Consider the following 27,707-nt stretch of genomic DNA (forward strand, 5'->3'; position numbering starts at 1 on the left):
ACAAAGATTGAAGATTACCATTAGTTGATTCTTAGCCATTCTTTATAGACATTGTTGGTAAAGTTGTTTGCCAGATATGGTTGTTGGGGAGCTTTAGGTTATATGGTTAACTGTATAGTAGTTTGTATTGGTAAACTATAACCATAACATTCAACTGCCAATAATCTAGACAACTGCCATGTAAGCAAAATAACAGTCGCAGAACTTTGTTGACTGTCATGCGTGTTCCATATTACCACCCAAGTCAAGCAATTTGTGCGCTTAATTGTGTGCATTTGTTTCCTCAATCTCATTTCGCACCACGTCTCTAAAGTTCCTTTATCTGGCATTGACATCATTAAATGATCGTAATGCAGTCTGAAGTGAGCATACTGGAATCTGCCCACAGATGCGTATATGATGGTAGTTCAACAGTCTTTGCAAACTTGCCAAATTCCATTTTGTCTGGAGTACACTGCCAGCTAAAGAGAGGAAGCAGCAGCGTGAAAGAATGAAAAAGAGAAGAGTGAATAAATGAGTGTGTGAGAGAGAGTGAGAGACAGAAACACCAAAACAAAACAGCATCACTCTCATTGGCAGAACCAGACTGCCCAGCAAAGCCTGACAGCTCATCTCAAAGCATCAGAGCATGATGGAAAAATACCAGTGTCCACAGTGTGTATGCTTGTGTGTCTGCAGTGGCCAGACAGTGTTTTCACTGCAAATGCCCTCACAGCTCACATGGCCCATTGATAGATTATTGGAACATGTCTAGCATTTCTGTGTTGGCCTCTAACAAAGCAATAATTACGAAACTCCCTATTATGTTTTGGAGCTCATTATTTTGTGATGTTGTACAAGTCTCAAAGTTAATATTTATTGAAATATTTTCCGCACAGTGATGTAGATCTTGTATGACTTTGTGATTTGTACCGTGGAGTTTAAGGTACTGATATCCCCAAGTACACCTCTTGATGTCTTACTGCCGTGTGCATGTTGTAAGAGAGAGTTGGGTGAGATAGACGAGAAGCACACATGACAGGCTGTGTTCAGACTGTCAGAAGTTTGCTGGCTTGTATTTTTATTTTTATGAAACCACTGCATTGTCACATACAGCAGCTCCTTCCATCACTAGGACACTTTTGTCTTCACTTTCTGCATATTCTGTGTAGTTCTCCTTTCAACCCCTGGTATTTGTCCAACCTCTGATATTCTTTCCATTTAATGCTGTCACCTACCATTGCTGCACTGGATTCTCAGTATATAGCTGAGTATTGTCAACTACTCTATTTCTATGCCTGTTGTTTGTACTTAAGACTGATAACTCTGTAGCACCAATATTTCTCTGCACAATTTCTTCAACTAGTTGCTAGTTGGTTGGTCCTGAGTAATTGTGCAGTTAATGCATTGGGTCTTACCCTGCTGCTGGTGACACAATGTTGTGTTTTCATCTGTTATTGTCAACCAGCTGACAACCTTCAAACAAACTTCTATAATATACAAGTAGAACACTCATAAACCCCTAACTGGTGCACTCCATGGAATGCTCTATATGGATAGTTATGGGAAGGTTATGTTTGATTCAGGAAACTGTCCATGATTGTTTCTTAGCTGCAGTCGTTTTCTCTTACAGCAGTTACAAAATCTCTGGATGGTGGATTTGTGGTGGAATTCTTCCTTCTTCCTTAATTTGGAGTTTTGAGTCCTTGAGTTGCCTCGTCATTGACCTTGGCTTCCCTCCTATACAGATGTGTGATGACTGATATCTTCTCTACGTTAATCTACTTATTTTATGTGTGTCTGTGGTACTTCAGGAGAGTACTTTTACTCTGTCTTCCTGGCCTTGGGGCCCCGCTATGATTGAGATATCTTTAAGTATAGGGCTGCCCTGTGTATCTGTGTAGCCATCGGTTAGTTTAACCTCTTCAGTTCCAGTATTCCTTTCTAATAGCCATCCATTCATAACTGTGGACATGAGGTCCATACAGTGGAGTAAGCTAATTGTCCTATTCTTGAGTATTTAACACATTTTGGTATTCTGGCCATACTTGGTAGTCCCATCAAGTATGACATGTGATTTCCCTGATGCTGCATAGATAGAGAGCCTGTACTGTCTCCAACTTGGAAATTTGTTTCCAAGGTATTCCAGTAAAGTCCTGGATTCAGAGCTTCTATGGTAGACAGGGCAAGACTTGTACCAAAATGTACTGTTTTCAGTGTCCTCTACCAATATCCAATGTGAATGCATGTGACTGCCTAAATTTTTACCTGATATGAAGGGGACCCATGTTTAGGACCTTTCCATATCCAGTGTACAATGTACATCATATTGAAAAAGGAGAGATCTGATTGTGACTTACCTCTTGATCACGAGATGAACCGAGCTAGCCAGCAGTACAATGGGATTCTTCCTGGCATAATTACACTGAATAGAATTTGAAGTCACTGTGACTTGAGTTCCAGGTCATTACTTGGTTCTCTAAAACAAAGCGGACCTCTACTCTGGAGTATCCTTTGATCATTTAGAGTGGCAGGCATACAAGAATGACGTATGTTGCACTGAGATGAAAGCTTCTTGTTGTCACTTCAGAAAGCACTGTCAGGTTAGCTCTAAAGTCTTGAAGTCTTCAGTGACTGCTGTTGAGCACTTTGAGTCCAAGGAATTGCTTCCTGGTCCTGTTTGATTTCCTTCCTGTACTGATGCACAATGTGTATCTGTGCAGCTTGGAGACTATGATACCATGCTATAGAGAAGGAGGTTATAGATCAGCAGTTTGATGATAGTCTTTCCTTGTCATCATCTCTTGTGTCATCTTGACCTGTGCTTCCAGGGTGGGTCATTTTCTGTGGCTAGCAGAAACTGTAGCCCCTGTTTAGCACTCAGTAAGTCACAATTGTGGACATTCAGTTTTAATGCCTCAGTATCTAGGATTTGTCTTTCAGTAAGCTTACTTAACTCTGTTTTGGACAATTTACAGTTTCTTTGTCATTATACTTGTGTTGACATCTCCTTGATATTACAAATAGCTAGGGCTGGGTATCATTCGATTTTCTTGTGATGAATTGGAATAACAAACATGGGTTTTGCAACCAATGTCAGTGTCCTTTATATACTTTTAACTTTTCCTTTGAAGTTTCCAATTTCTGCCCACCAGTGCAAAAAACTGTGGTCCGATTTGCAGTACAAGTCACTCCAGATTGGTCTTGAGTTTTGAAGAACACACGGATGCTCACGAATGTCCATATTACCGCACTAGCACTGCTTTCCTCCTCTCCTCCTGAGTGGTGGGGGAACCTGGATGTTTAAGGTCAAAACTGTTGGGGAAATGAAACAGCTGGAGTCATCATTTGCTGTGGAAGTAATTCACGAGGAGCACCCTCAGGCAAACAAAAGACATGGCAGTGACACCAGTTATTGTGCACAACTAATCCAATATTCCAAACTTCACAAAAACAGGAAGAATTTTCAATACCCATGTAAAATACACAATCACAGTAACAAATTACATTTTTTAAACTGTCGGCTGAATAGAGGTAACTTTAGATACTTGAAAGCTTTTGAAACTCAACACCATTTGGTGCATGTTCAAAACCTACTAAGATGTTGTACCCAGCCCTACCTCTTATTGTATTTTATCATATACTTATGGTAATTTGTTTTATCTTATCATATTGTGTCATTTTTTGTATGACTTCTTATGTTATAATGCATGTTTTCTTTTTGAAGTTTATTTCATGATGTCTGATTACTTTGTATTGCATCATGTGTTAAAGCATTGTATCCTGACGGAATTAAATGCAAAAATCCACATAAGAGCCAGCAACTTGTTTTGTTGTCTTTAGTGCAGAGCCTTGATATCTGTGCACTCTGATTGATATTGTTCAATATTCTGATATAGCTCCTGGAGCACTTTGCTGCCTGAACTATAATGGAATTTTGTGTGGCCTATCTGAGTTCCTAACACACAAGTCATATCTAATTTATATCATTTCGATGAAATAACTGTTTTGGGTTCCACATGATGTACTTGTAAGCCCTAAATGTCTAATTGCTTAGAGATTTCACTGTTACATTTTGTCTATTTAATTCTGTGAATTCTTCGGCCAAGCTACGGAGAAATACCGGTGTGTTATGTGGAGTGTGTATCAGAAAGTATTAATTACGGATTAAGGGGGTAAGGGTGTGGTTAAACAGGATTTCTGTGACAAGACATAAGGATCTAGATAGGTGCCAGCCTTCCATTTTCTGTCTGTTGTCAGTTTACTGTTTTGTCCCATATTTCTGTCTGCGTCTTTCCTATGATTTGTTGTCTTGCTTTGTTCACTTCTGCCTTGTCTTTTTTTTTTTTTTTTTTTGCTGCTGGTCCCTTTTCCTATGTTGCTTCTCGTATACGTGTCCTGATATCTACTTTAGCTTTCTGACACTTATCTCTTCAGGCAGTTATTTGTGTTTAACTACCCTCTGTTCAGCACTTTGAGAACATGAGTGTGTTTTTCTTCATTTAGTCAACAGTTGATACTTGATTTTGTCAGTAGTTTTTATAGTGGGTGATGTTTTGTTCGCTACGACATGTGTAGAACGACATCTATTAGGCTCTTCTGTTACTACAGCTCTTGACCATGCATTTACTACTGCCTTAAAGGAGGACTAGTTGCTTGTCATTTGTGACTGACTGTTTTTCACAAGTTGAGGATGGCATCCTGCTGTGGGACACTTAATAAATACAGTCCTCAATAATCTCTCCTCCACTTTCTATCTCATCAGTTATTTGAAGATGAAGATTGACACCAGCCTGACTATGCCCCAGCTCCCAGAGGCCCTGTCCCACACAGGCCTTCAGTTTGCTGTAGCCACTGAGGAGGACTTTGAAGAAATCATGGCTATGAGCCAGGACATCTATGGAGGCCTTGACTACCTTCCCACCAGATACACCAGCTGGCTGCAAGAAACCAACCGTATAGTGATATTGGCCCGCAAACAGGGAAAAGTGGTAAGTTTTGTCAATAGCATGTAGTTATTTGGGGTTTTAGAGAAAAGCAGAAATGTTATATTTCAGAAGCAAAATCAGAACAAACTGTAATCTGTGATTTGTCTCCATGCAGTGGCAAAGAATTGCATTACTTCTATGAAGAAGTCAATAAGTTTATATCTATGTCCTATTTTAGTATATTTGCTCATAAATTTACACTCATATTCATGTGAAAAAGCAAGACAAAAATGACAGGGAGTACAGAATAAACCTATTTAGAATCAACATTTAAACTTATATCATAAACTTAAACATCAATTCAATGTAATTTTAAAACTAACATTATTTGTGCATGTCACATGTTATTTCAGCTCAGATTTACCACAGTTTAGAGAGCAGCAGGGATACATTGATCAGTATTCATTGACTGAACTGCATACTTCTGAAACAAGTCCAAAAAAGTTCAGTGAAAAACTGGATGAGCAAACTCCACCAGAATATGAATCTAAATGAGATATGATTTCCCGACTGACCTAATCAGAGTCTGGGGACCTTCATGTAACTCTTTTGGAGGTCTTTGACTTCTTGCTCTGTAGAGACCAGATTCGGATATTCCTTACGTACCTGTGAATGGATACTATGCTCTTCACCAAGAGACATGCTAGTCCAATCAGCTGTTGAATCCTTTAAGAGTTTATGCCAACTACCATGCTGCCCAGCACTGCAACACTGTGGGACATATTGAAATATATACAAATAAAATAGAATTCAAAAGAAAATATTACATCAACCCAAAATATTGATATTGGATAACTTGGATAACTTAAATGGACAGTGTCGGTGTTCTTGTTTTCAAATTTTAGTCTTCCATCTTCCTCTGTTCTGCTCCATAGATTGCTCTGGAGTCAGTTTGTGTGATTGATGACGGGGAGACTATGCTGGTGGAAGGTCTTCGTGTTGCCCCTCAGGAAAGAGGAAAGGGTGTGGCAGGAGTTCTGCTGCGTTTCTGCTCTGAACTGGTCAAATCCAAGTACCCAGAGGTCAAAGTGAGCCGCCTGACCCGTGATGATCAGCTTGGACCTAAGGACTTCCAGAAGTATCGCATCATAACTAAGCAGGTACACAACCAGACTCAGACACCTTTCTTTGTGCTGATCTGTGCTTATGGTTAATGACTGCTGGTAAGGACCACAAAACCTACAGCAAAACACTATTAGTCTTTATTTTACTCAGTCTGTTTACTGTTGTATTTCTTTGCCTGTCCTTAAATAGTTTTTTCCTTTCTACAGGGGATTCTGCTGGTGCGCTTCAGAGCTGAAGACCTCAAGCTGCGTCTGTCTGAACTTGGCCTGGGTGGAGACATCCACTCCTCTATGTCCTCCTCCCCCTCCATTATTCCACCAGTGCGACTTGACCATACAGCTATCCACCGACTTTATCTAACCACTGACCTGATGCAGGGGGTCCTTCCTAATGCCACCATCATTCAAGACTGGCAGCCATTCAAGCCATTGCCCAGCAACATGGCCATCCTTCTAAAGAAGGACATTGACTGGATGGTAGATGATGTATCCAATCCTACTGTGGCCAGCCTTTGCACCTTCCCTTTCAGGGTGCCCATTGGAGATGACTGGTAAATGTCTTGTTTTTATTTATTCATAACGTAAAGCAGATGTTGCTACTACAGGCAGAGACAGCTATTGTCCATAAGAAAATGTAAAATGTAATTAAAAAAAATGTAAAATGTAAGACAAGCACTTCTGGCTACCATAGTATCTTTTAATAGTACTGCAAGGGGTACAAGAATTGTTGATTTATTTGTAGATTTATTGCTATTTAAACATACATGTTCTTCCTTTTCATTTTTTTCACATGTTAACTGATGCACTTGTTTTGAACCAGGTATTACCTGAACATTGACATGTTTGGTAAAGACCTGAACTTGGCTCGGCAGCAGTTCTTGTGCCACCTGCAGCGCCACACTGCAACCCTGAAGGGTCATGTGATGTGCCAGATGTTCTTGGACCCACCACTTTGGAAGTCGATGGCTGAATTCTGCAACAACACCTTGAGTGTGGAGCTGGTGAAAGAGTACACTGAGCAATGCGTGGTGGAGTCAGATGTCGTCTAGTTTCAGAGGGTGCATGGAAAGGAGCAGAAGGTGAGGGGGCAAGAAAGAAATGAGACAAGGGTCTTGACAACAAAAATGGACATAATTCATTTCCACATCATAAAGAAACACAACCCTCTGTATTGAGGAGATAGAAACCATACAAACAAAATGTAGTTTTTACAAAACAAAACTCCTAAGAATGCAGTAAATTTCGTTTAACAAATACAGAAACAAATACATAGCAGGCACATAAAATCATAAACACATCACCCAATCAGCTACAATTGGGATGTGACAAACACTTAATTTGTAAAGATCCTAGTATTCAATTGACATTAGAAAGGTACAGATCTAAGGCTATAGTTAGGAGGCATTTTTAATATGTTGTGTCCCCAAAATACATAGAGTGGACATGAAATAACATAACTACCTCTTAGTAGAGGTCTAAAATGGACCTGCAGAAAACATATGCAAACACGCTGTTTATTTTTTTTTTTTTTAAAAAGAGGAGAGACCCAATCTGAGAGGGGCCCAATTTGAGTCTCCCCAGGGATAATTTGATTAGTACTGTCAAGAGAGCCTTCAATTGGTCAACAGTGATTTTTTTTTACAACAGGGTTCTTCAAAGTTGAACTGTACATCAAAGACCCTACATGTGAATTCAGAGTCATCCTGTTGCATTGAAAGAAAATTAATGTCATTGTGAAAAAAACACTGATTTGAGTGGGCCTGATTACAATCCAATGGAACAATTTCAGTTCAATTCAATTTTTATCTATACAGCGCCAGTTACAGGTCAAATTGTCTCAAGACGCTTTACAGAACCCATATTCCTGAACAACAGTACAATTATCGCCTAAACAATTATCATGTAATTTATTAATCATCTAATTAGCTTAGCTTGAATTGATACTTTATTATAGTGATGACAGGTGTTACTGATATTTGGTACACTGGTAACAGTGACGTAATCTAAAAATAGTGCAAACATGCAAATGCTCTTCTTTGAAGAAAACCAATGGAAGTACCCCTAGGGCATCAAACCTTTCAATTCTGCTCTTTCTGTAAATATGGCACTTCTAAATATGTACAAAGGCTGAGTTGGGTTACTGAATCTGCACAACTCTAAAGGCACTTTATTTAAACTACACAGACAGGTTAGAATGAAAAGGAACAGTTCAGGATCAAATAGGAGTAATTTACGGATCCCATCACTTTACTCTTGATGGGTGCATTTTAACTAGCATTACCTTTGGACTATCAACAACAACTATCTGCATACACAGTGAAATAAACATGCTCAGACACAAAATGTCTGACAGTTTATCTTCTGTTATGGTCAAGTTTATGTCTTAGCTTTTTTCTTTTTTAATTTCAAATCTTTGACTGTAAATATATATATGTGTTATATATTTAATATTTTCACTTAAATGCTGCAATAAAATGATTAACTTTCTAAGCTGTAAGTGAAACCTAGGGTTACTTTTTTAGATTCTTAGCATAATGCCAAACAAATGCTAATGCTTCAAAATGTTTAAAAGATGACTGAGCAGTTTACTGGCTGCATCTAACAAAGGGAAAGGGAGTGTAATGAAAGTAACTATTTGAATTAACTAAAGTAGTGTTACATGTTTTAATAATCTCTAATAGTAGCAGGCAAAAGCTATTAGAAAGCATTCCCATTGCAGCTATGTAAGACCAGTGCTAAGAGAAGTTTTTTGCCACATTAGGACAAATTAATTTCTGTTTTTTTTGTCTAAACATGAACAAAATATTGTGGATTATATACATGGTCAAGGATGACTCAATTTTTTGCTCATCTGACACTTGTCCATTAAAATCTGATCAAATATCTGTTGTTTTTGTTTAAAGCTAATTATCAATGTTAGTGTGCTAACCTACTAAACTAAAGTAACGGTAAAAACTACATCTGCTAAACATCATGAGCAAGTTATCATGGTTACATTAGCATATTGCTAATGGACAGCCTGATAAAACTATTAGCTTTGCTGTAAATTTGTTCCTTTGATTAATGGCCATGGTATAAACACAATAGACACTGTTGTGTCCTCATCTAAAAAATAACAACATGCCACTTTACATTCATTACCTTCCGCCTGCCTGTAGTGCATTATTTCCTTGTCCATTTCCTTTGGCCTGCATTGTCACCTGCATATTAAGTTTCAACTGGAGGTATCATAGCAGGCCTGAAATATTCTTTGTTATTTCTCTTGAGATTAGTTGCGTAGTGGCATTAAAATGATGTCATAAGACCATCTTCATTTTTTATACTCTCTTATTCTACTTTTAAATGCCCATGTACAGAGTGTGAGACTGCGCAGCTATCTGAGCCTGAAATTAGTCTGTTTTTGGAGATACACTTTATTTTGTATAGAACTATTTTTGTCCCTTTTGCCTTGACCAGCTTTTATCTTGACTTTGACCTCCTTCTTCCTCTGGTATGCAATTTTCTAGGTGTGAGGATGACTGGGCCTATTTTTAAAGAAAGATAGAAAGAGTGAAATCTTTTAAACAGTTTTTTACATAACAGAATTAGATTATTAAACAGTCCTCCTTTTTGAAATTCTGAATATTGAGAGTAGCCACACTCTTATATATCCCAGGGATCATAAGAAACATCGTGAACAACTATCTTTTTATTCTCTAGTTTGTAACCAAAGAAAATAACCCCTCATCTAAACTGATGGCCTTTTATTTGCTGCCAGTAGTGAACACGTAGAAATGGAAGATTGTAGAAACCACAGCTGTAATTACGTTTGGTTTTTTTGTGATTACAGATCCAATATTTAGTGTTCCTAGAAAAACATAGCCCAAGCTGTATTCTCATGATTATGATTTTGAGGTGATAACCATGTTTATCGGCTAACACAGAGCAGACTGCCGCTAACATTTCAGACTAGCTGTTAACATCAGTAGTTATCAGGTTTACTCAAGGGATGAGTGGAACCTAATGATGTGGAAGAAGTAATAACCCTGGATTGACCTCAGGTTTGGTGTATGGCCATATAATTAAACACACATTTAGTCCATAAAATCAGCTGTAATAATGGAGGTTTAAAACTAGATTTTATGGGCATTTAAGGTAATGGCAGATAAGGTAGTAAATCGAGATCCATCCTCTCATGTCAGTTAATATTGTGTTTTGGTGGCTCTGTTTTCTGGCTTCCCCTCCAAATGTTGGGAAATAAATTATTTGATTAGGTAACTAAACTAAATCGATCAACAAAACTGGTTGCCACACAATGAATGTGGAGATTCTGGGGCCAATCAAAGGTCTGGGGTTGCATGGAAGTTGACTGTTAGTAATCCAGCCTTAAGTCTAATGCAGTAAATGTCTGTGCAATGTAACAATAATATTTAATTCCACTGTGTTATTTACAATATTATCAGACATGAAGGAGCTAGTTCTGACTTTAAGCCAAGTTTTGGATTTATTGTAAATCTAATGCTTGGCTTTCAGGCTAAGGCCTGTCTTCATCACAACAGTTTGGCACAACACTACTGAATCTGTGTGTTGATCTTGCATTCCATCTTACCCTCACTTGTCAACAAGACTCTACAGGGTGTCTCTAAAGTCTGGACACATAGGAAATTTCATTAAATATATTTTTGTTAGCCTCCACAGATTAAACATGACTTTTTTGAAAGAAGAAAGAGTTGAACTGGTAATTCTCAGTGGACGTGAAGGACGGACATATCGAAAGATAGCAGATGAATTTAATGCATGTCATTCTACTTGGCTTTTCCACAGTGGCGAAGATGGTTAAAAAGTGTACAAAAATGGGCAGTGTCATGGACAAACCCCGTTCTGGATGACCAAATGTATCAGTCAAAACGAAAGAATTGGTCATGCTAAAATTCATGCTAGGCCCCAAAAATCACTTCCCTAGCTGTAACCTTAAACTTAACCTTAAACCTAACCTTATCTTTCGATATGTCCATCCTTTCTTCTATCGACTATGCAATATTTAATCTGTGGAGGCAAAGAAAATATAATGAGATTTCCTATGTGCCCAGACTTTAGGGACACCCTCTAATATAACTGAATTCAAGTTTTTTTGTCGGCAGCTACTATAATTTGGAATCAGCCACTCACCATTTGCTAGTCACATACCGTGACTTTCAACTTGGAGATGTCAATTGCAGACATACACATCCAAGTATATATGTTGGCTATTTTTGTCAAATAATCACAAACAGTCATTTTGTTAGATTATGGTAATTTTATAGTCACAAAAAAGATTTCCAATTTCAAGACAGTAAGATAATTTTCTTGTGATTCCACGAAAAGCTCTTTAAAACAAACAATAATTACGTTAACCTATGTGCTCTACTCCTTTCTTTATGAAGATGATGTCGAGGAAGATATAAATTTTAAATGCCTTCATTTGATGATGAAGAAATGTACATATGCAGCCCGTCTACACCCCCAAACACACGCACATTACCAAGCAGCACTGAACAAGCTGAGTAGTCTTTGAAATATAATTAGCTGGATGTTTTCCTCACAATCAAATAGCCCCTGTATTTAATTTAAAATAACGTAAACCTTAATCCCAATTCAGCAAATAGAGGCATCCCAGACAAATAAATGCATGAACAAATTTTTGTTGTCTTTTGTCCTGATAATTTAAAACATGTGTGAATACTGTACATTTGGCTGGAAAAGTCACCTGAGCTTGTGTCATACCCAAATTAAGACTTAATGCTGACATTTGAATGGTCATAAAGCTTATGGTAGCTTCATTCTGAGGAAACTACTAAAGTAGCCAGTTGTGAATTTATCTCAGAAAACCTGTCCTCTTATCACTGATCGTCTCACTTTAAAAAAAATAAATAACATGTGTATTTTCAATGTTCATTCAATGCGCTCTGTTGCCACTTTACTTTTAAAAACCATTTCAGCTTGAGTTGCCTGCTTCAGTCCTGACATCATCAGCGTCACTGCTAGATCTGGTCTCAAGATTATTTGTGCCGTTTAGGGCCTGGGAGGTGGTAATGGGATGGGTGGGGGGTCACTTTACATAGTAAGGTCTTTCATTATTATAGAGAGAAACCCAACAACCCCCTACTGATAAATGCAGTCCTTCAGTTTTGCCATTGAAAGACCTTTGCATTGGGCATACTGACATACATATATATCTTCCCCCTGGATCGATAACTCAAAATTATTACCTTCTAACCTTTTATAAATCACCCTTTAATCTTAATGCACTATATGTAAACAGACACTGAGTTGTATCAATAACACCAGTATCATTTCTCTTCCTATTTTTGCATCTTCCCATAAAGTTGACCCAGTCATCATCACATGAACTGAAGCATCTTGGGAATGCTTTTATTATGGCCTACCAAGCATTTTAAGCTCTTTGATATTTACATGCAAATGAATCTAGCAGAAGCTGTCAGTAAGTTGCATTTCCACATCTTTGCCTTGTTAATGATCCATATAGTTCATTACATAGACAAGTGTTAGATATACTTGCTTGTAGAGTTTCACTTTTCTAAAAACCTCCGCCAAAGGTTAAGGTGCTTCTACAAACCTCTGAAGTCTATAAATTGAAGTGCTTCACTCATTAAAAAAAGGTTTCTGCCACTGAGTTCTGCAGATTGAGATCAATCCAACAAATGTGGTTTGATGAGTTTTAGTGATCACCATTTTGAATGTGATCAAAGATACTAAATATTGTCCTAAAGGGAAAAGAGCATTCAAACAAAGTTTAACAGTTTTCCTGCAGTATTTCAAGGATGAAATTATTTGTTCTCTGCCTGATGCTCTTCTGCTTGGCCCCCAGACTTTGAAGAACCTCTATTTTGGAGTGTGGAATTGGAGTGCAGTGTGGTTTGAATGGTATCAAACACACAGCCCAACAGAATATGTGATTAACCCTTTTCGATTCAACGTTTACTTAAGAGATGCTTTTTAAAAGGTTACAAATAGTAAGTAGTGTCTTTAGTATAGCTCAGTAATATGCTTAATAAGGAGATTGTTTGGTGTCACATAACAGCTAAACAACCATTTAACTAAACACAGAATTAAACCTTTTCATTGACATTTTTGTAAGTCATGTTTAGTAATGGGTTAACAAGTTGTAGGCCAATAAATAACAAGGCTGTGGTGCTCCTTTTCTTTGCTTAGGTCCGCAGAGGTGTGAAATGGTTATGGGTTATTGTTAAAAAATTATGAGTATGACTGCTTTCTGACCTGTCAGTGTTTTAGTTATAGTTTAGTTAGGGTTGGGCACTGGTTAGTGTTCGGGACAGACTGAAGTTTGGGGTGAAAACAGCTACTTTGATAATGCTAGAGAGGTGAGAAATAACAGTGCAACAATGGTGACAGGTGTTAGACACTTTATTGACCCATCGTCTACCAGAGTTCATCCCTATGACACAATATTAGACCTTTAGCCACAACTTATTAAAAAAAATGTTAAAATTTGCCACTACCATCTAATAAAATGTTGTTTATGAAAGGTTATGGTACCATATGTACAGGTGGCAAGAGCACAAAAGACCAGGATGTACCATTCAGGGATACTCTGACACAGAGGATCTATTAGATGATGACGAAAATAAAACAAAGCATTTTTGCTAATGATATCAAATATATGATTGGCTTTAACATCAAGTAGAGCCCTCAGATCGCATTAATCAGGGAGAGTATCGTCAGCTGTGGAGTCACTGTGTTTTCAGAATTCCCAGAGAGCTGGAGACCCTTGCTTACTTTAGACTTGTGTTTACGGTAAATTGTGTACAAATATACAATATGTTCAATATGCACAATATTTTTTCACTGAATGTGGATGGATGGTGGGTGCTCAAGGAAGCTCAAAGAAGTGCCAAATTTCATGCTAAACTGCTAAACCTTTATGTTTGTCAATTAAATTAGCAGAAAAAAAATACCCAGCAAATTTTGAGTAAATTTTTAAAACTTTTTTTTTTTCAATATGAACCTTAGTTGAAAATTTATCTAAGTTAAATGTGTGTCTTTCTTCTAGCCAGTGGCCCTACAGCACATAAACAAAAGTCAAAGTTAATATCATTGGTGGTTTAATGTGACGATGATTTGAATTATTATTGAAATATGTTTTTGGGTTACTTATAGCACTTTGAAAAATATGATGATTGTATACTTAGTATACAAGTGAATAAACTGCTAATACATTGTGCTGCAAACCCTATAGGTATTATAGGGTTAACTATAACATTAATGTATGTTTTATTGAATTACTGTACAAGCCATTGAGTTAGTGGGTAAAGCAGCATGCACTTTAGTTGTCTCTGGCAATAATAGATAAGCTCCCATCTCTTGTAAAGTAGCATCAACTTCAAAGAAACACAAATGTTCTCGTTGTACATTTTGATGTTCAGAAAGAGTCATCAAGTTTCATGTAAGATCGGTTCTGTCAGTTTGACAATGTTGCTTCAAAACTGAATCATTTCACGAAAGACGTGTAGAGCATTTTGTACATCAGTACGCAGTGGCATGAAAAAAGAATCCTAATTTTGTTCTCAGAACAGATGAACAATTTAACAGAATGGGGTGGTGAAATGGCGATGTGCTGAAAGAGTAATGCAGGTTTGGGTTAGTTAAACCAACAGATAAAAAGTTTTCCGTACATTTAGTATAGTACTTCATGTGAGTAATTTCATTTTGTGAGACCTTCAGAGAAAACTGTTGTCCTTTTTACTCCATTCCATTAACAGCTGTAGTAACTAGTTACCTTGAAGACTAATGTTGTTATGAGCAAAATATAAATAAGATGCACTACTAGAGTTTAAACTAGTCAGTGTGACAAATGTGTAGGCTTCAAAGATAATTTTATTTTGATATGCACTTAGTGATGCGAACCTTTATCTCTGTACATTAAATCTTTCTCTGTGCTTCATTTGGAGTGATTGCTTTATCATGGCTTGATTGATAATGCCGTGGAGCTCCAGAAGGTGAGACATGAACAAGCATTCCTCATTTGTTCTGTTTTAAGTAAAGACAAATACTGAGTCTGTCCTTTCTTTCATTTTATTTTTCCTTATTTAAAGCAGTTGTTCAAGATTTATGAAACACTCTTATTAGCTTTCTCTCTGAGAGTTAGCAGACAGTTGATATCAGGTTCTTGTCTGTGTCTTAAAGAAATAGTTCAACATTGCAGTTATACTCTTATATGGTTTGTTTTTGAGAGTGAAATGAAAAAAGTGACATTAATCAAATGTTTGTATATTGGGTCAGGAGCTTGAGTCCACATGTGGTTAGCCTAGCTTAGCATAAAGATTACCAACAGAATAAGATCTAGAAGAATGTCTGCAAATGCCACTTCATGGCTTTAGGAGGAGTTGTGTGCTGAAATATACATGACTATGTCCTGTTCTTGGAATAATAGTTTATTGATCCTCCAAGCAGGCTACATGGGTTGCCAGATATGATCAGTGAGCACAGGCTGTAGTTGTGGGCTCTGTACTGGCAGCCTTTCTGCGATGGAAAGACCTCAGGATGCAGATGTTGTTTGAAGAAACAGTTCCAGCCCAAAGCTCCTTCTGAAATCAAAGTTTGTCTTTTGAAAACACAGAAGTTGATATCCGTCTGACTGTTCATCTTCCTCACGGAAAGATGGTTAATATTTATGAACTATGAAAAGCTAAATGTAGGACTATTCCTTTAAGAGTTTAATACCAGCAGTATGTGAAATGAGAATGAAATACTTACAGTGTGACACATTAGACCTTATGCGACAGGTCTATAAAATCCATGAGTACTTGTACTTCTTATATTTTACTACATTTGACTTTAAATACTTTTACTTACATAAACTCATAAGTGCAGTATTCTTACATTGTGGTACCAATAGCTTTACATAGTGATAAAGGACTTAAGACCTTTTTCCATTCTGTGACTACCTATTATAGTTTTATCATAGTTTTCTTTACTATAGTCTGATATGACAATATTTTGTAGTACTGCTCTGAGACTGACGTAGAATTAGTATTTGTAGAAATTATTCTTGTTAACGTATCAAAAAATTTTAAGTCACTGAGAAAACTGCTTCAGATTCACAAATTCACACAGTTCTATTTTTGCTACAGCTGTTGCAGAATGAATGTGGAGCACATATTCACTCAGTTCATCAGAGCAGCATACCTTTTACCATCAATACAGAATATTGACTGTATACATGTGTAATGTGTGCATGTACGAGGTAATGTATTGTATTGGCCACATCAAAAATCTGTCATATTTTCATGTAAACCTAAAAATAATTAGTAAATTTGACAGAAACATTGAAAAACACGAGGTTCTGACAGTCAAAATAAAAAATTGTCTGTACAAATGTCAGATTTCCTTGAGATGGATCGTTTCAATGTGTAGCTGATCATCTCAACATGCCCTTGTTCAACTAAATCAACGTGCAGTCATTGTTCACCAAGCTTTCCAAAAGAACATTAAAATTGTATCAGCTGAGATATTGTATTGGCCTAATCAAGCAGATTTGAGTACAGACTAAAAAATATTGGTGAGAAATTTAATATATTGTCATTATTGACTGCTGTAGTGTCACAAAAACCAAAGTCAGAAACAGTCTGCACGTTGCAACGGTGGCAGTAGGAGGAAGTAATACCCAATGCAGCAAAAATGTAAAGACTGCTGACAACAGCAATTAAAGAAAAAAGATGAAAACCATGGAAAGGATGGCTGATAACAATGTAACTTAAATCTGCATACATACAAATTTAAAATACCATCTGAGAAGCCAAAGGTAGATTTCAACTAATGAGCGAAGGCAGTTACTCTGGCTTTCTTCTTAGTTTCATACCTGCTTCATACTTGCTATGACAAAACAAGCTATCCCCAGGTTCTCCAACCTCTCCAGCCATGTGAAAGAATGGGAGCTTTTCATTACAACCAACATTGCTGTAACCCTGATTAACACTGGCACATTACTCCTGAGAACTGTTCATACGAGGTTCATGCATGCAAACGGCTTTGATTTTGTGGCTAAAAAAACATCCCTTCGACTGGTGTGGATGTGTTTCTACTCAACTGTTCAAACTATTTAAACTTAGAGAACAAATACATCTACCAGGAAAAAACTGGTGAAGCGAAGAAGGATAACTGAACTGTGTTGTAAGATTTTGTAACTCAACATTTTTCATTTAGGACAGCACACTGATGTTCCTCGAAACTTTCTCAAAGTTTTCTCTTGTATTGTGAGTACACTGCTGGTCATTGCTTACTTTTTTGATATGAACTATGTTTGCTAATGTAACCTTGGCTTACATGTACACTTCCATTCAAAGGTTTGGGGTCACCCAGGCAATTTCACGTTTTCCATGAAAACTCACACTTTTACTCATGTGGTAACATAATTGCACAAGGTTTTCTAATCATCAATTATCCTTTCAACACCATTAGCTAACACAATGTAGCATTAGAGCACAGGAGTGATGGTTGCTGGAAATGTTCCTCTGTACCCCTATGGAGATATTCCATTAAAAATCAGCCGTTTCCAGCTAGAATAGTCATTTACCACATTAACAATTTCTAGACTGGATTCATTTAATGTTATCTTCATTGAAAAAAAATGCTTTTCTTTCAAAAATAAGGACATTTCAAAGTGACCCCAAACTTTTGAACTGTAGTGTAAGTGATGGAGCCTCCTTGGCTCTCCATACTTTTATGCTCATTTTTTATCCTGAAAGTTTCTACACGGAGGTTATATGTTGTTGCCACTGTCCATATTGTTGCAATTTTTTTCTGATACTTTATTGCAAAGTTTTTTTTGTTGTTGTTGTTTTTTTTCCCACATATTTGTTTCTTTGTGCTGTTTGGTTGTCTACTGTTCTGTTTGATGGATACTGGTACTTCTGTCTGATGACAAATATTAACATCAACTCGACTGGAATTCCTTCCAAGCAATAGCTGGCCCAGGAAGAGAAAGTATAAGAATGCATCACTGGTAAGTGACAGCTGACAGCGAAAAAAAATATGAATCATGATTGAAAAGTGGGTTGTCAGAATTCCTCCATCACATCACTGCAATGGCAAGAAAATGTAAGTTAACACTTGAAGCACTGGAATTATCTGCATTCATGAATAAATTTGTCTTGAAACCTGGTCATATCTTCATCTAAGTTATATGCACCTTCAGTTAACTAATAACATGCAAATAAATGTAATGTTCTGGTTCACATCTACATATTCCCAATTTGGTTTGGAAAAAATATTTAAAGGAATCATAGGAGCAGCTGTCATCTCTGTTATTGAACAAGTATAGTGTTCATGATAGGACACCAGAGAGGAAGCTACTGCTCCCCAAAGAAATCCTTTCTATTTGCTCTTTGGTGCACAGTGACACTTCATAACGCTCAGGAGGGCTGCAGATTACCTCAGTTCGCATTTCACACCACATATCTAATGAATGGCTGAAGCTGCAGCTGTTCTGAGGAAGAATGATGCAAAACTCTTAGGCTGAGAAGAAGTCACAGTGTCACAGTATTGTACTAATAATGCAAGATAAAGTATTAAGTTAAAAAAGATATTGCAAGAAAATCTATGTTACGGGGGGGAGCTGGGGAACCCAAGCGCAGACTCACAGAAACTGACAGACGAATGAATAACTGAAAGAGATTTATTTCACAAAATAACTAATCAATACAGGAACACAGAACTGAACTGGGGGGGAGAACCAAACCAAAACTACTAAACTCTAACAACAAACTCTATGACTATAAAAACGGAAATCTACAAACTGAACCGACTAAACAAAACTAAGCTAAAGAGGGATACTCACAAAATGGGGAAACTGATAACCGAGGGGAAAACAGACTAAACTAAACCACTAACAAACACTATGAATTTGAGAACAGAAGATCACGAAACTAGAACAAACAAAACTAAGCGAAGGAGGGATACTCACAAAAATGGGGGAACTGAACAGAAGGGGTAGGGAAGCAGGCTCGGGGAATCTGGGGTGAACGGAGATGAGACTGGAGCTACTGGCTGGGGACAAAACAGGGCTAGCGAGAATCCAAAAGAACTGCTGAGTCCAAATGAGGGAAATCCAGAGGAGGGGAAAAAGAGTCCAAAAACAGAGTGCAAAACAGAGTGCGAAAACAGAGTCCAAAAACAGAGGGCATGTGGGTCGATGATCCGGCAGGGAGTGAATGAACGGGCAGAGCTTAAATAGGTGGAGGTGAGGTGGAGAACAGGTGAATGGTGTGAACTGATTGCTGCAGCTGGAACTCATTGAAGCAATCAGCAAGACAGAATGCAGGCAGGTGAAGCAGGTGAAGCAGGAGGGTGAGAGACAGGGAGAGAGAGAGACACATGAGGGAGAAGTGACAGACAGACAGAGGGAGCCAAAGAGAGACAGGTCAACACAGAAACAAATCATGACAGGGGAGAAAGGAGGAAAAAGAGGAAAAAGGGAAAGAAGGGCAGGGGCTAGAGCCGGATCCTAACAGTACCCCCCCCTCTACGTGCGCCTCCTGGCGCACGAAAAACCGAACAAGGAGCTGGTCACTGAAGAGGAGGGGGTCCAGAAACAAAATCCAAGAAGCACAGGGCGGGCGGAGGGGGTCTGGACGGAGGGACAGAAACAAAAATCCAAGAGGAGTCGGGTGGGTGGAGGGGGAACAGGACGGAGGGACAGAGACGGAAGTCCAAGAGGAGTTGGGTGGGCGGAGGGGGTCAGGACGGAGGGACAAAACAAAGTGTCCAGATCAGTCTGGGGCAGCACTGAGGCTGCAAAACAAAGTTCAAAAACAAAAACAGACCAGAGAATAGTTCAAAGGCTGGTCAAACACAAAACAAAAAATTCAAAGGCTGAAGGACGGCCCGGGTGCTGGACGGGCAGACGAGGCTGTTCTGGAGGACAGGCCGGGTGCTGGACGGGCAGACGAGGCTGTTCTGGAGGACGGCCTGGGTGCTGGGCGGGCAGACGAGGCCGTTCCGGAGGCCGGCGACGGAGGCGGCGAAGCCGCTCTGGAGGCCGGCGACGGAGGCGGCGAAGCCGCTCTGGAGGCCGGCGACGGAGGCGGCGAAGCCGCTCTGGAGGCCGGCGACGGAGGCGGCGAAGCCGCTCTGGAGGCCGGCGACGGAGGCGGCGAAGCCGCTCGGGAGGCCGGCGACGGAGGCGGCGAAGCCGCTCGGGAGGCCGGAGGCGGCGAAGCCGCTCGGGTGGCCGGCGACGGAGGCGGCGAAGCCGCTCGGGAGGCCGGCGACGGAGGCGGCGAAGCCGCTCTGGAGGCCGGCGACGGAGGCGACGGAGCCGCTCTGGAGGCCGGCGACGGAGCCACTCTGGAGGCCGGCGACGGAGCCACTCTGGAGGCCGGCGACGGAGGCGGCGAAGCCGCTCGGGAGGCCGGCGACGGAGGCGACGGAGCCGCTCTGGAGGCCGGCGACGGAGCCACTCTGGAGGCCGGCGACGGAGCCACTCTGGAGGCCGGCGACGGAGGACACGGAACCACTCTGGAGGCCGGCGACGGAGCCACTCTGGAGGCCGGCGACGGAGCCACTCTGGAGGCCGGCGGCGGAGCCACTCTGGAGGCCGACGGCGGAGCCACTCTGGAGGCCGACGGCGGAGCCACTCTGGAGGCCGACGGCGGAGCCACTCTGGAGGCCGACGGCGGAGCCACTCTGGAGGCCGACGGCGGAGCCACTCTGGAGGCCGACGGCGGAGCCACTCTGGAGGCCGGCGACGGAGGACACGGAACCACTCTGGAGGCCGGCGATGAAACCACTCTGTAATCCGGCGACAGAGGAGGCGAAACCACTCTGGAGACCGGCGACGAAGGACACGGAACCACTCTGGAGGCCGGCAACGAAACCACTCTGGAGGCCGACGACGGAGGAGGCGGAACCCCTCGGGAGGCCAGCGGCGGACGAGACGGGGACCCTCGGGAGGCCGGCAGCGGCGGACGAGACGGGGACCCTCGGGAGGCCGGCAGCGGCGGACGAGACGGGGACCCTCGGGAGGCCGGCAGCGGCGGACGAGACGGGGACCCTCGGGAGGCCGGCAGCGGCGGACGAGACGGGGACCCTCGGGAGGCCGGCAGCGGCGGACGAGACGGGGACCCTCGGGAGGCAGGCAGCGGCGGACGAGACGGGGACCCTCGGGAGGCCGGCAGCGGCGGACGAGACGGGGACCCTCGGGAGGCCGGCAGCGGCGGACAAGACGAAGGCGGAACCCCTCTGGAGGCCGGGCTGGGGACCGACGAAGGCGGGACCCCTCTGGAGGCCGGGCTGGGGACCGACGAAGGCGGGACCCCTCTGGAGGCCGGGCTGGGGACCGACGAAGGCGGGACCCCTCTGGAGGCCGGGCTGGGGACTGACGAAGGCGGGACCCCTCTGGAGACTTGGGAGCGGGGGTGGCCACTGCAGACGGAGACTCAGAAGCAGGAGGTTTGTCAGTGGACACAGGCACAGTCTTTTGGCCGGAGGATTGGTCAGCAGACTGAGGCTGAACAGTCTCTTGACTGGAGGATCCGTTGGCTGACATGGGCTCAAACGTCTCTCGGCCAGGGGATTGGTCAGCTGACCCGGGCTCAACAGTCTCTCGGCCAGGGGATTGGTCAGCTGACCCGGACTCTAAAGTCTCTCGGCCAGGGGATTGGTCAGCTGACCCGGGCTCAACAGTCTCTCGGCCAGGGGATTGGTCAGCTGACCCGGGCTCTACAGTCTCTCGGCCAGGGGATTGGTCAGCTGACCCGGGCTCTACAGTCTCTCGGCCAGGGGATTGGTCAGCTGACCCGGGCTCTACAGTCTCCCGGCCAGGGGATTGGTCAGCTGACCCGGGCTGTTTTGAGGCGGAGACGGCGTCGACAGCGTCGACCCACTCGGGAACTGAGGCGGAGGCGGCGTCGACAGCGTCGACCCGCTCGGGAACTGAGGCGGCGTCGACAGCGTCGACCCGCTCGGGAACTGAGGCGGCGTCGACAGCGTCGACCCGCTCGGGAACTGAGGCGGCGTCGACAGCGTCGACCCGCTCGGGAACTGAGGCGGCGTCGACAGCGTCGACCCGCTCGGGAACTGAGGCGGCGTCGACAGCGTCGACACGCTCGGGAACTGAGGCGGAGGCGGCGTCGACAGCGTCGACCCGCTCGGAGACGGAGGCGAGTGAGGCGGCATCGACCCGCTCGGAGACGGAGGTGAGTGAGGCGGCGTCGACCCGCTCGGGAACTGAGGCGGCGTCGACAGCGTCGACCCGCTCGGAGACGGAGGCGAGTGAGGCGGCATCGACCCGCTCGGGAACTGAGGCGGCGTCGACAGCGTCGACCCGCTCGGGAACTGAGGCGGCGTCGACAGCGTCGACCCGCTCGGGAACTGAGGCGGCGTCGACAGCGTCGACCCGCTCGGGAACTGAGGTGGAGGCGGCGTCGACAGCGTCGACCCGCTCGGAGACGGAGGCGAGTGAGGCGGCGTCGACAGCGTCGACCCCCTCGGAGACGAAGGAGAGTGAGGCGGCGTCGACAGCGTCGACCCGCTCGGAGACGGAGGCGAGTGAGGCGGCGTCGACAGCGTCGACCCCCTCGGAGACGGAGGCGAGTGAGGCGGCGTCGACAGCGTCGACCCCCTCGGCGACGGAGGCGAGTGAGGCGGCGTCGACAGCGTCGACCCCCTCGGAGACGGAGGCGAGTGAGGCGGCGTCGACAGCGTCGACCCCCTCGGAGACGGAGGCGAGTGAGGCGGCGTGGACAGCGTCGACCCCCTCGGAGACGGAGGCGAGTGAGGCGGCGTCGACAGCGTCGACCCCCTCGGAGACGGAGGCGAGTGAGGCGGCGTCGACAGCGTCGACCCCCTCGGAGACGGAGGCGAGTGAGGCGGCGTCGACAGCGTCGACCCCCTCGGAGACGGAGGCGAGTGAGGCGGCGTCGACAGCGTCGACCCCCTCGGAGACGGAGGCGAGTGAGGCGGCGTCGACAGCGTCGACCCCCTCGGAGACGGGTGTGGCGACGTCGTCGACCCCCTCGGAGACGGGTGAGGTGGCGTCGTCGACCCCCTCGGAGACGGGTGAGGCGGCGTCGTCGACCCCCTCGGAGACGGGTGAGGCGGCGTCGTCGACCCCCTCGGAGACGGGTGAGGCGGCGTCGTCGACCCCCTCGGTGATGGTCAGGAGACGGGGCGTGGCAGTGGAACCTCGGTGGCTGCTGCGGAGTGGCGAGGTCTGGGCGCTGGGGAGCAGCGAGGCCTCTGCAGCGCTCGGCGGCAGCGGCGGGACCTCTGTGGCGCTCGGCGGCGGCGGCAGGACCTCTGCGGCGTTCGGCGGCGGCGGCAGGAACTCTGCGGCGCGCGGCGGCAGGACCTCTGCGGCGCTCGGCAGGACCTCTGCGGTGCTCGGCGGTGGCGGCAGGACCTCTGCGGCGCTCGGCGGCGGCGAGGTCTGGGGTCTCCGGGAACCTCTCTTCCTTCTGGAAGACCTTCTGGAGGGTGGCTCGTCAGGGTACTGGGGTCCGGGTTCAGGTGGGGAACTGATCTGGCTGGGGTGGAAATTGTCTAGTCCAAGTGCTCTATCGAGCAGGAAAGAGCACAGGTCGCTAGAGGAGATGGAGATGGGAGGTGACTGGGAACTCCGGTGTCGGGGACCCCGCTTTCGACCAGAGCTAGGCTTGAAAGCGAGACGGGTCCCCTCGAAAGACGACTTGCTGCTAACATCGTCCAGGGGGCTTGGTGAAACAGGATCTGCGGGGAAACTAGTGGGCTGGGGGCTAGCAGGTGGAGTGCAGGTTGAATATGTGGCTGAGGTAGGCTGGTTCACAAAAGGCAAGGGAGAGTTCAGGAACTCTAAAACGTAATCAGGCAGGTGGCTCGTTAGCCAGGGCATCTTGGCGGCCGCCCTGTGACCCAAAGACACCACCTCGTCTTTGAGCCCCTGATCCTCAGCCTTCGTCCACAAACCCCACAACTGGAGCTGGAGGTCGAAATATTCATTGTATTCCTTACTTGAAAAGAAAATGCCTAGGGGATATGGTGTAGGGTCAGAGCCAGTCTGTGAGCCTGCTGGGTTCAATTTTGGCCGGATCATACTGTTACGGGGGGGAGCTGGGGAACCCAAGCGCAGACTCACAGAAACTGACAGACGAATGAATAACTGAAAGAGATTTATTTCACAAAATAACTAATCAATACAGGAACACAGAACTGAACTGGGGGGGAGAACCAAACCAAAACTACTAAACTCTAACAACAAACTCTATGACTATAAAAACGGAAATCTACAAACTGAACCGACTAAACAAAACTAAGCTAAAGAGGGATACTCACAAAATGGGGAAACTGATAACCGAGGGGAAAACAGACTAAACTAAACCACTAACAAACACTATGAATTTGAGAACAGAAGATCACGAAACTAGAACAAACAAAACTAAGCGAAGGAGGGATACTCACAAAAATGGGGGAACTGAACAGAAGGGGTAGGGAAGCAGGCTCGGGGAATCTGGGGTGAACGGAGATGAGACTGGAGCTACTGGCTGGGGACAAAACAGGGCTAGCGAGAATCCAAAAGAACTGCTGAGTCCAAATGAGGGAAATCCAGAGGAGGGGAAAAAGAGTCCAAAAACAGAGTGCAAAACAGAGTGCGAAAACAGAGTCCAAAAACAGAGGGCATGTGGGTCGATGATCCGGCAGGGAGTGAATGAACGGGCAGAGCTTAAATAGGTGGAGGTGAGGTGGAGAACAGGTGAATGGTGTGAACTGATTGCTGCAGCTGGAACTCATTGAAGCAATCAGCAAGACAGAATGCAGGCAGGTGAAGCAGGTGAAGCAGGAGGGTGAGAGACAGGGAGAGAGAGAGACACATGAGGGAGAAGTGACAGACAGACAGAGGGAGCCAAAGAGAGACAGGTCAACACAGAAACAAATCATGACAGGGGAGAAAGGAGGAAAAAGAGGAAAAAGGGAAAGAAGGGCAGGGGCTAGAGCCGGATCCTAACAATCTAGTTGTAAATTTAGGGGGAAAATTGCAATATTCTAAGTTAAGAATGATGGTAAAATAACAAAATCATAGAATTTGCTAAATTAATATGAAAATTTTATGATTGCATTTTCGTTTGACTGTATTTTAGTTAGGACAGCAGTATTTTAGTTTTTACACACACAGTTTATGCCTCTAAATGACAGCAAAAACAAATGATGTCAGTTTTCAGGAATACAGAGTTACTATGACAATTCAATCAGTATAGTTAGTTGCTATGAAAAGAATCAGTCTACATTAAAATAATATTCAAACTATTTCATACCTTTTATAAACAAGACTGATTTTACAATTAACATAAAACATGGGAATATATTAAATGATCAACTACATTCCAAAAAATGTGGTATTACTGTGACTTAAAAAGAATAGAAAGGCAGACAAATAACTTTTACTAAAATATACTTAATTTTTGAAAATTGCTGAATTTATACTTATTTTGCGGTGTTTGCTTTTCTGTAATTGAGGAAATGTGGAGCAGTTTAGCCATCATTATTAACACCGGGTCCCTGTGTTTACGACAAAGCCCTAATGTAGACATCGGTCTACAGCTCTGTGCATAAATGTAGCTAAATCGATCAACCAAACAGGAGAGCTACAGTTGTCCTAAAGAGGACAATTATGTTACTTGCATGAAGTGGAATTTCCTGCAGCTACTATGGAGTGTATGGACAGACTTTTATACAGTCAGTATTAAAGATCAGATTGTAGTGTATTCATCTGCACATTTTTTTTGTTACGAGCTGCCAAAGCCATTACAAGGTTAGAGCCCAAGATGCAGACTCTCAGAGCAGGTGGCGACAGGTCAGATTTAACAAAAGATCTTTTATTTATTAACAACAAAACCAAACTGCACCTGCCCCCTCTCTGCTTAATTATTGGTTAAGTGAGGCTGTTTTGTTGATCCTAGTTCGACATTTGGGTATTGCTAACTTTAGTTCACACACTCTTCTTAGTTTAGAGTAAAGATTTTGTTTTTTGTAGAATTCTAAGTTTTTTGACTGGACTTTGGTTACTATCTCCCATTACATTCCCTCAGCCAGTTATTGTTCAACTTGGTTTTGTTGTTTATTAATATAGTTATTAAACTTGATCTGTTTCCACCTGCTACTGAATGTTTTCACTTTGGATTCAAACCTGCGCCGTGACAGTTACTGCTTTTATAATCAATAAGATAACATGTCAGTAAATAAACAACATTTTTATAAATGACAACAATACAGCAGGAGACTGGTAGGAAAAGAAGAAAACAGCGAATCACATGATATGGTGGAATTAACATCATCAAACAGTTTTACAAAAGAATGGGTCGAGCAAAGTTATGTCCTCTCCTCTATTTTTCATATTTTCATCACATTGTCAGCCTTGATTGAATGTCTCACTCTACCTCAAATTAATTCAATTCAATTTTATTTATATAGCGCCAATTACAGTCAAATTGTCTCGAGACGCTTTACAGAACCCATATGCCTGAACCCCCAGAGCAAGCCAAAAGGCGACAGTGGCAAGGAAAACACCCTTTTAACAGGGAAAAAAACCTAGAGCAGAACCCAGCTCTAATGTGGGGGGACCCATCTGCTGCTGGCCGGGCGGGTTGAGAGGAACAGAAGAGGTAGAAAGGTAGAGATAGAGGGATGGAGGCAGAGGGATAGAGGTAGAGGGATAGAGATGGAGGGGTAGAGGTAGAGGGTTACAGGTAGAAGGTTAGAGGTAGAGGGATAGAGGTAGAGGGATAGAGGTAGAGGGATAGAGGTAGAGGGATAGAGATAGAGAGGTGAGGGGGGGACACAAGGACCATAAAACACACAATTTAATACATGCATGATAAGACAGATGATACATGCAAAGTACAACTGACATGGATACTAATTATAGTTTACTGCTATGGTGTATGGCTCTGGCATTAAATATACTACATATATAGCTGGTTGTAAATTCAAAAATATGTAGATGAGCAAATCAAGTATAGTAAGGGCAATGCAGAGTAGATTGGTGGGAATGGGCAGCTGGAAGCAGTGGGCTGGAGGAAGGTCAGCAGCAGCATCCCACAGATGGAGATTAGGCCAGTTGGTGGGAGAACAACCACAGATCAGAAGCATCCAGCTCTGGGACCAGGGTCACTTATTATCAGGATAAGACAAATTCTTCTGACTTTTTTTCCTGACTTTTTCCCATCAGTAAGTTTGTCCTCTTGGTTAGCAGTAACAGCTAAATATCTAGCTTCTACTCCTGAGAAAAAGCTAACATTAGCATGTATTAGCAACCCTGTTACTGTGATTAGAGTAGGGTTAGCAAACAACAAATAAAACATGGAATAAAAATGGTTCCATTGATATGTAAGCTGAGCCAATCAAGCCTTTGATAGTTTATTATGTATTATTGATGAATATGGAGCAGAAAACTGTAAAACAGAAGGTTTATTTAAAAAAAATGAAGCCCAAATGTCCTCCAATTCTGGATTGACCCATAACACAGTAAAAACATTGCGGTACCACAACCTTTCCTCCTCTCCTTTCGCGCTGTGTGCATGCAGATAAGGATGACAGTAAGTTATTATTGACAGTCTCATCCAGTCCTGACAGCTTAATCTAAGAAACATTAACAGAAAAAAATTCACATTAACAAACCAGAACCTGACCTGTGCAGAAGAACATACAT

General features: G+C 43.1%; 1 protein-coding gene across 2 annotated transcripts in view; it reads left to right on the forward strand.

Annotated features, from left to right (window-relative positions):
* The window catches only part of nat16 (N-acetyltransferase 16), a 33,275-nt gene extending 15,085 nt beyond the window's left edge, over positions 1-18,190 (forward strand). For both annotated transcript variants that reach the window (XM_023263608.3, XM_023263609.3), the window contains 4 exons: positions 4,745-4,970; positions 5,843-6,067; positions 6,239-6,582; positions 6,852-18,190. In XM_023263608.3, the coding sequence (XP_023119376.2) occupies positions 4,745-4,970; positions 5,843-6,067; positions 6,239-6,582; positions 6,852-7,080 (1,024 nt within the window). In that variant the 3' untranslated portion in view covers positions 7,081-18,190. The remainder of the gene's footprint in view (positions 1-4,744; positions 4,971-5,842; positions 6,068-6,238; positions 6,583-6,851) is intronic.
* The last annotated feature ends 9,517 nt before the right edge of the window (positions 18,191-27,707 follow it).

Source organism: Amphiprion ocellaris, chromosome 23 (assembly GCF_022539595.1).
Source record: "Amphiprion ocellaris isolate individual 3 ecotype Okinawa chromosome 23, ASM2253959v1, whole genome shotgun sequence".
NCBI lineage: Eukaryota > Metazoa > Chordata > Actinopteri > Pomacentridae > Amphiprion > Amphiprion ocellaris.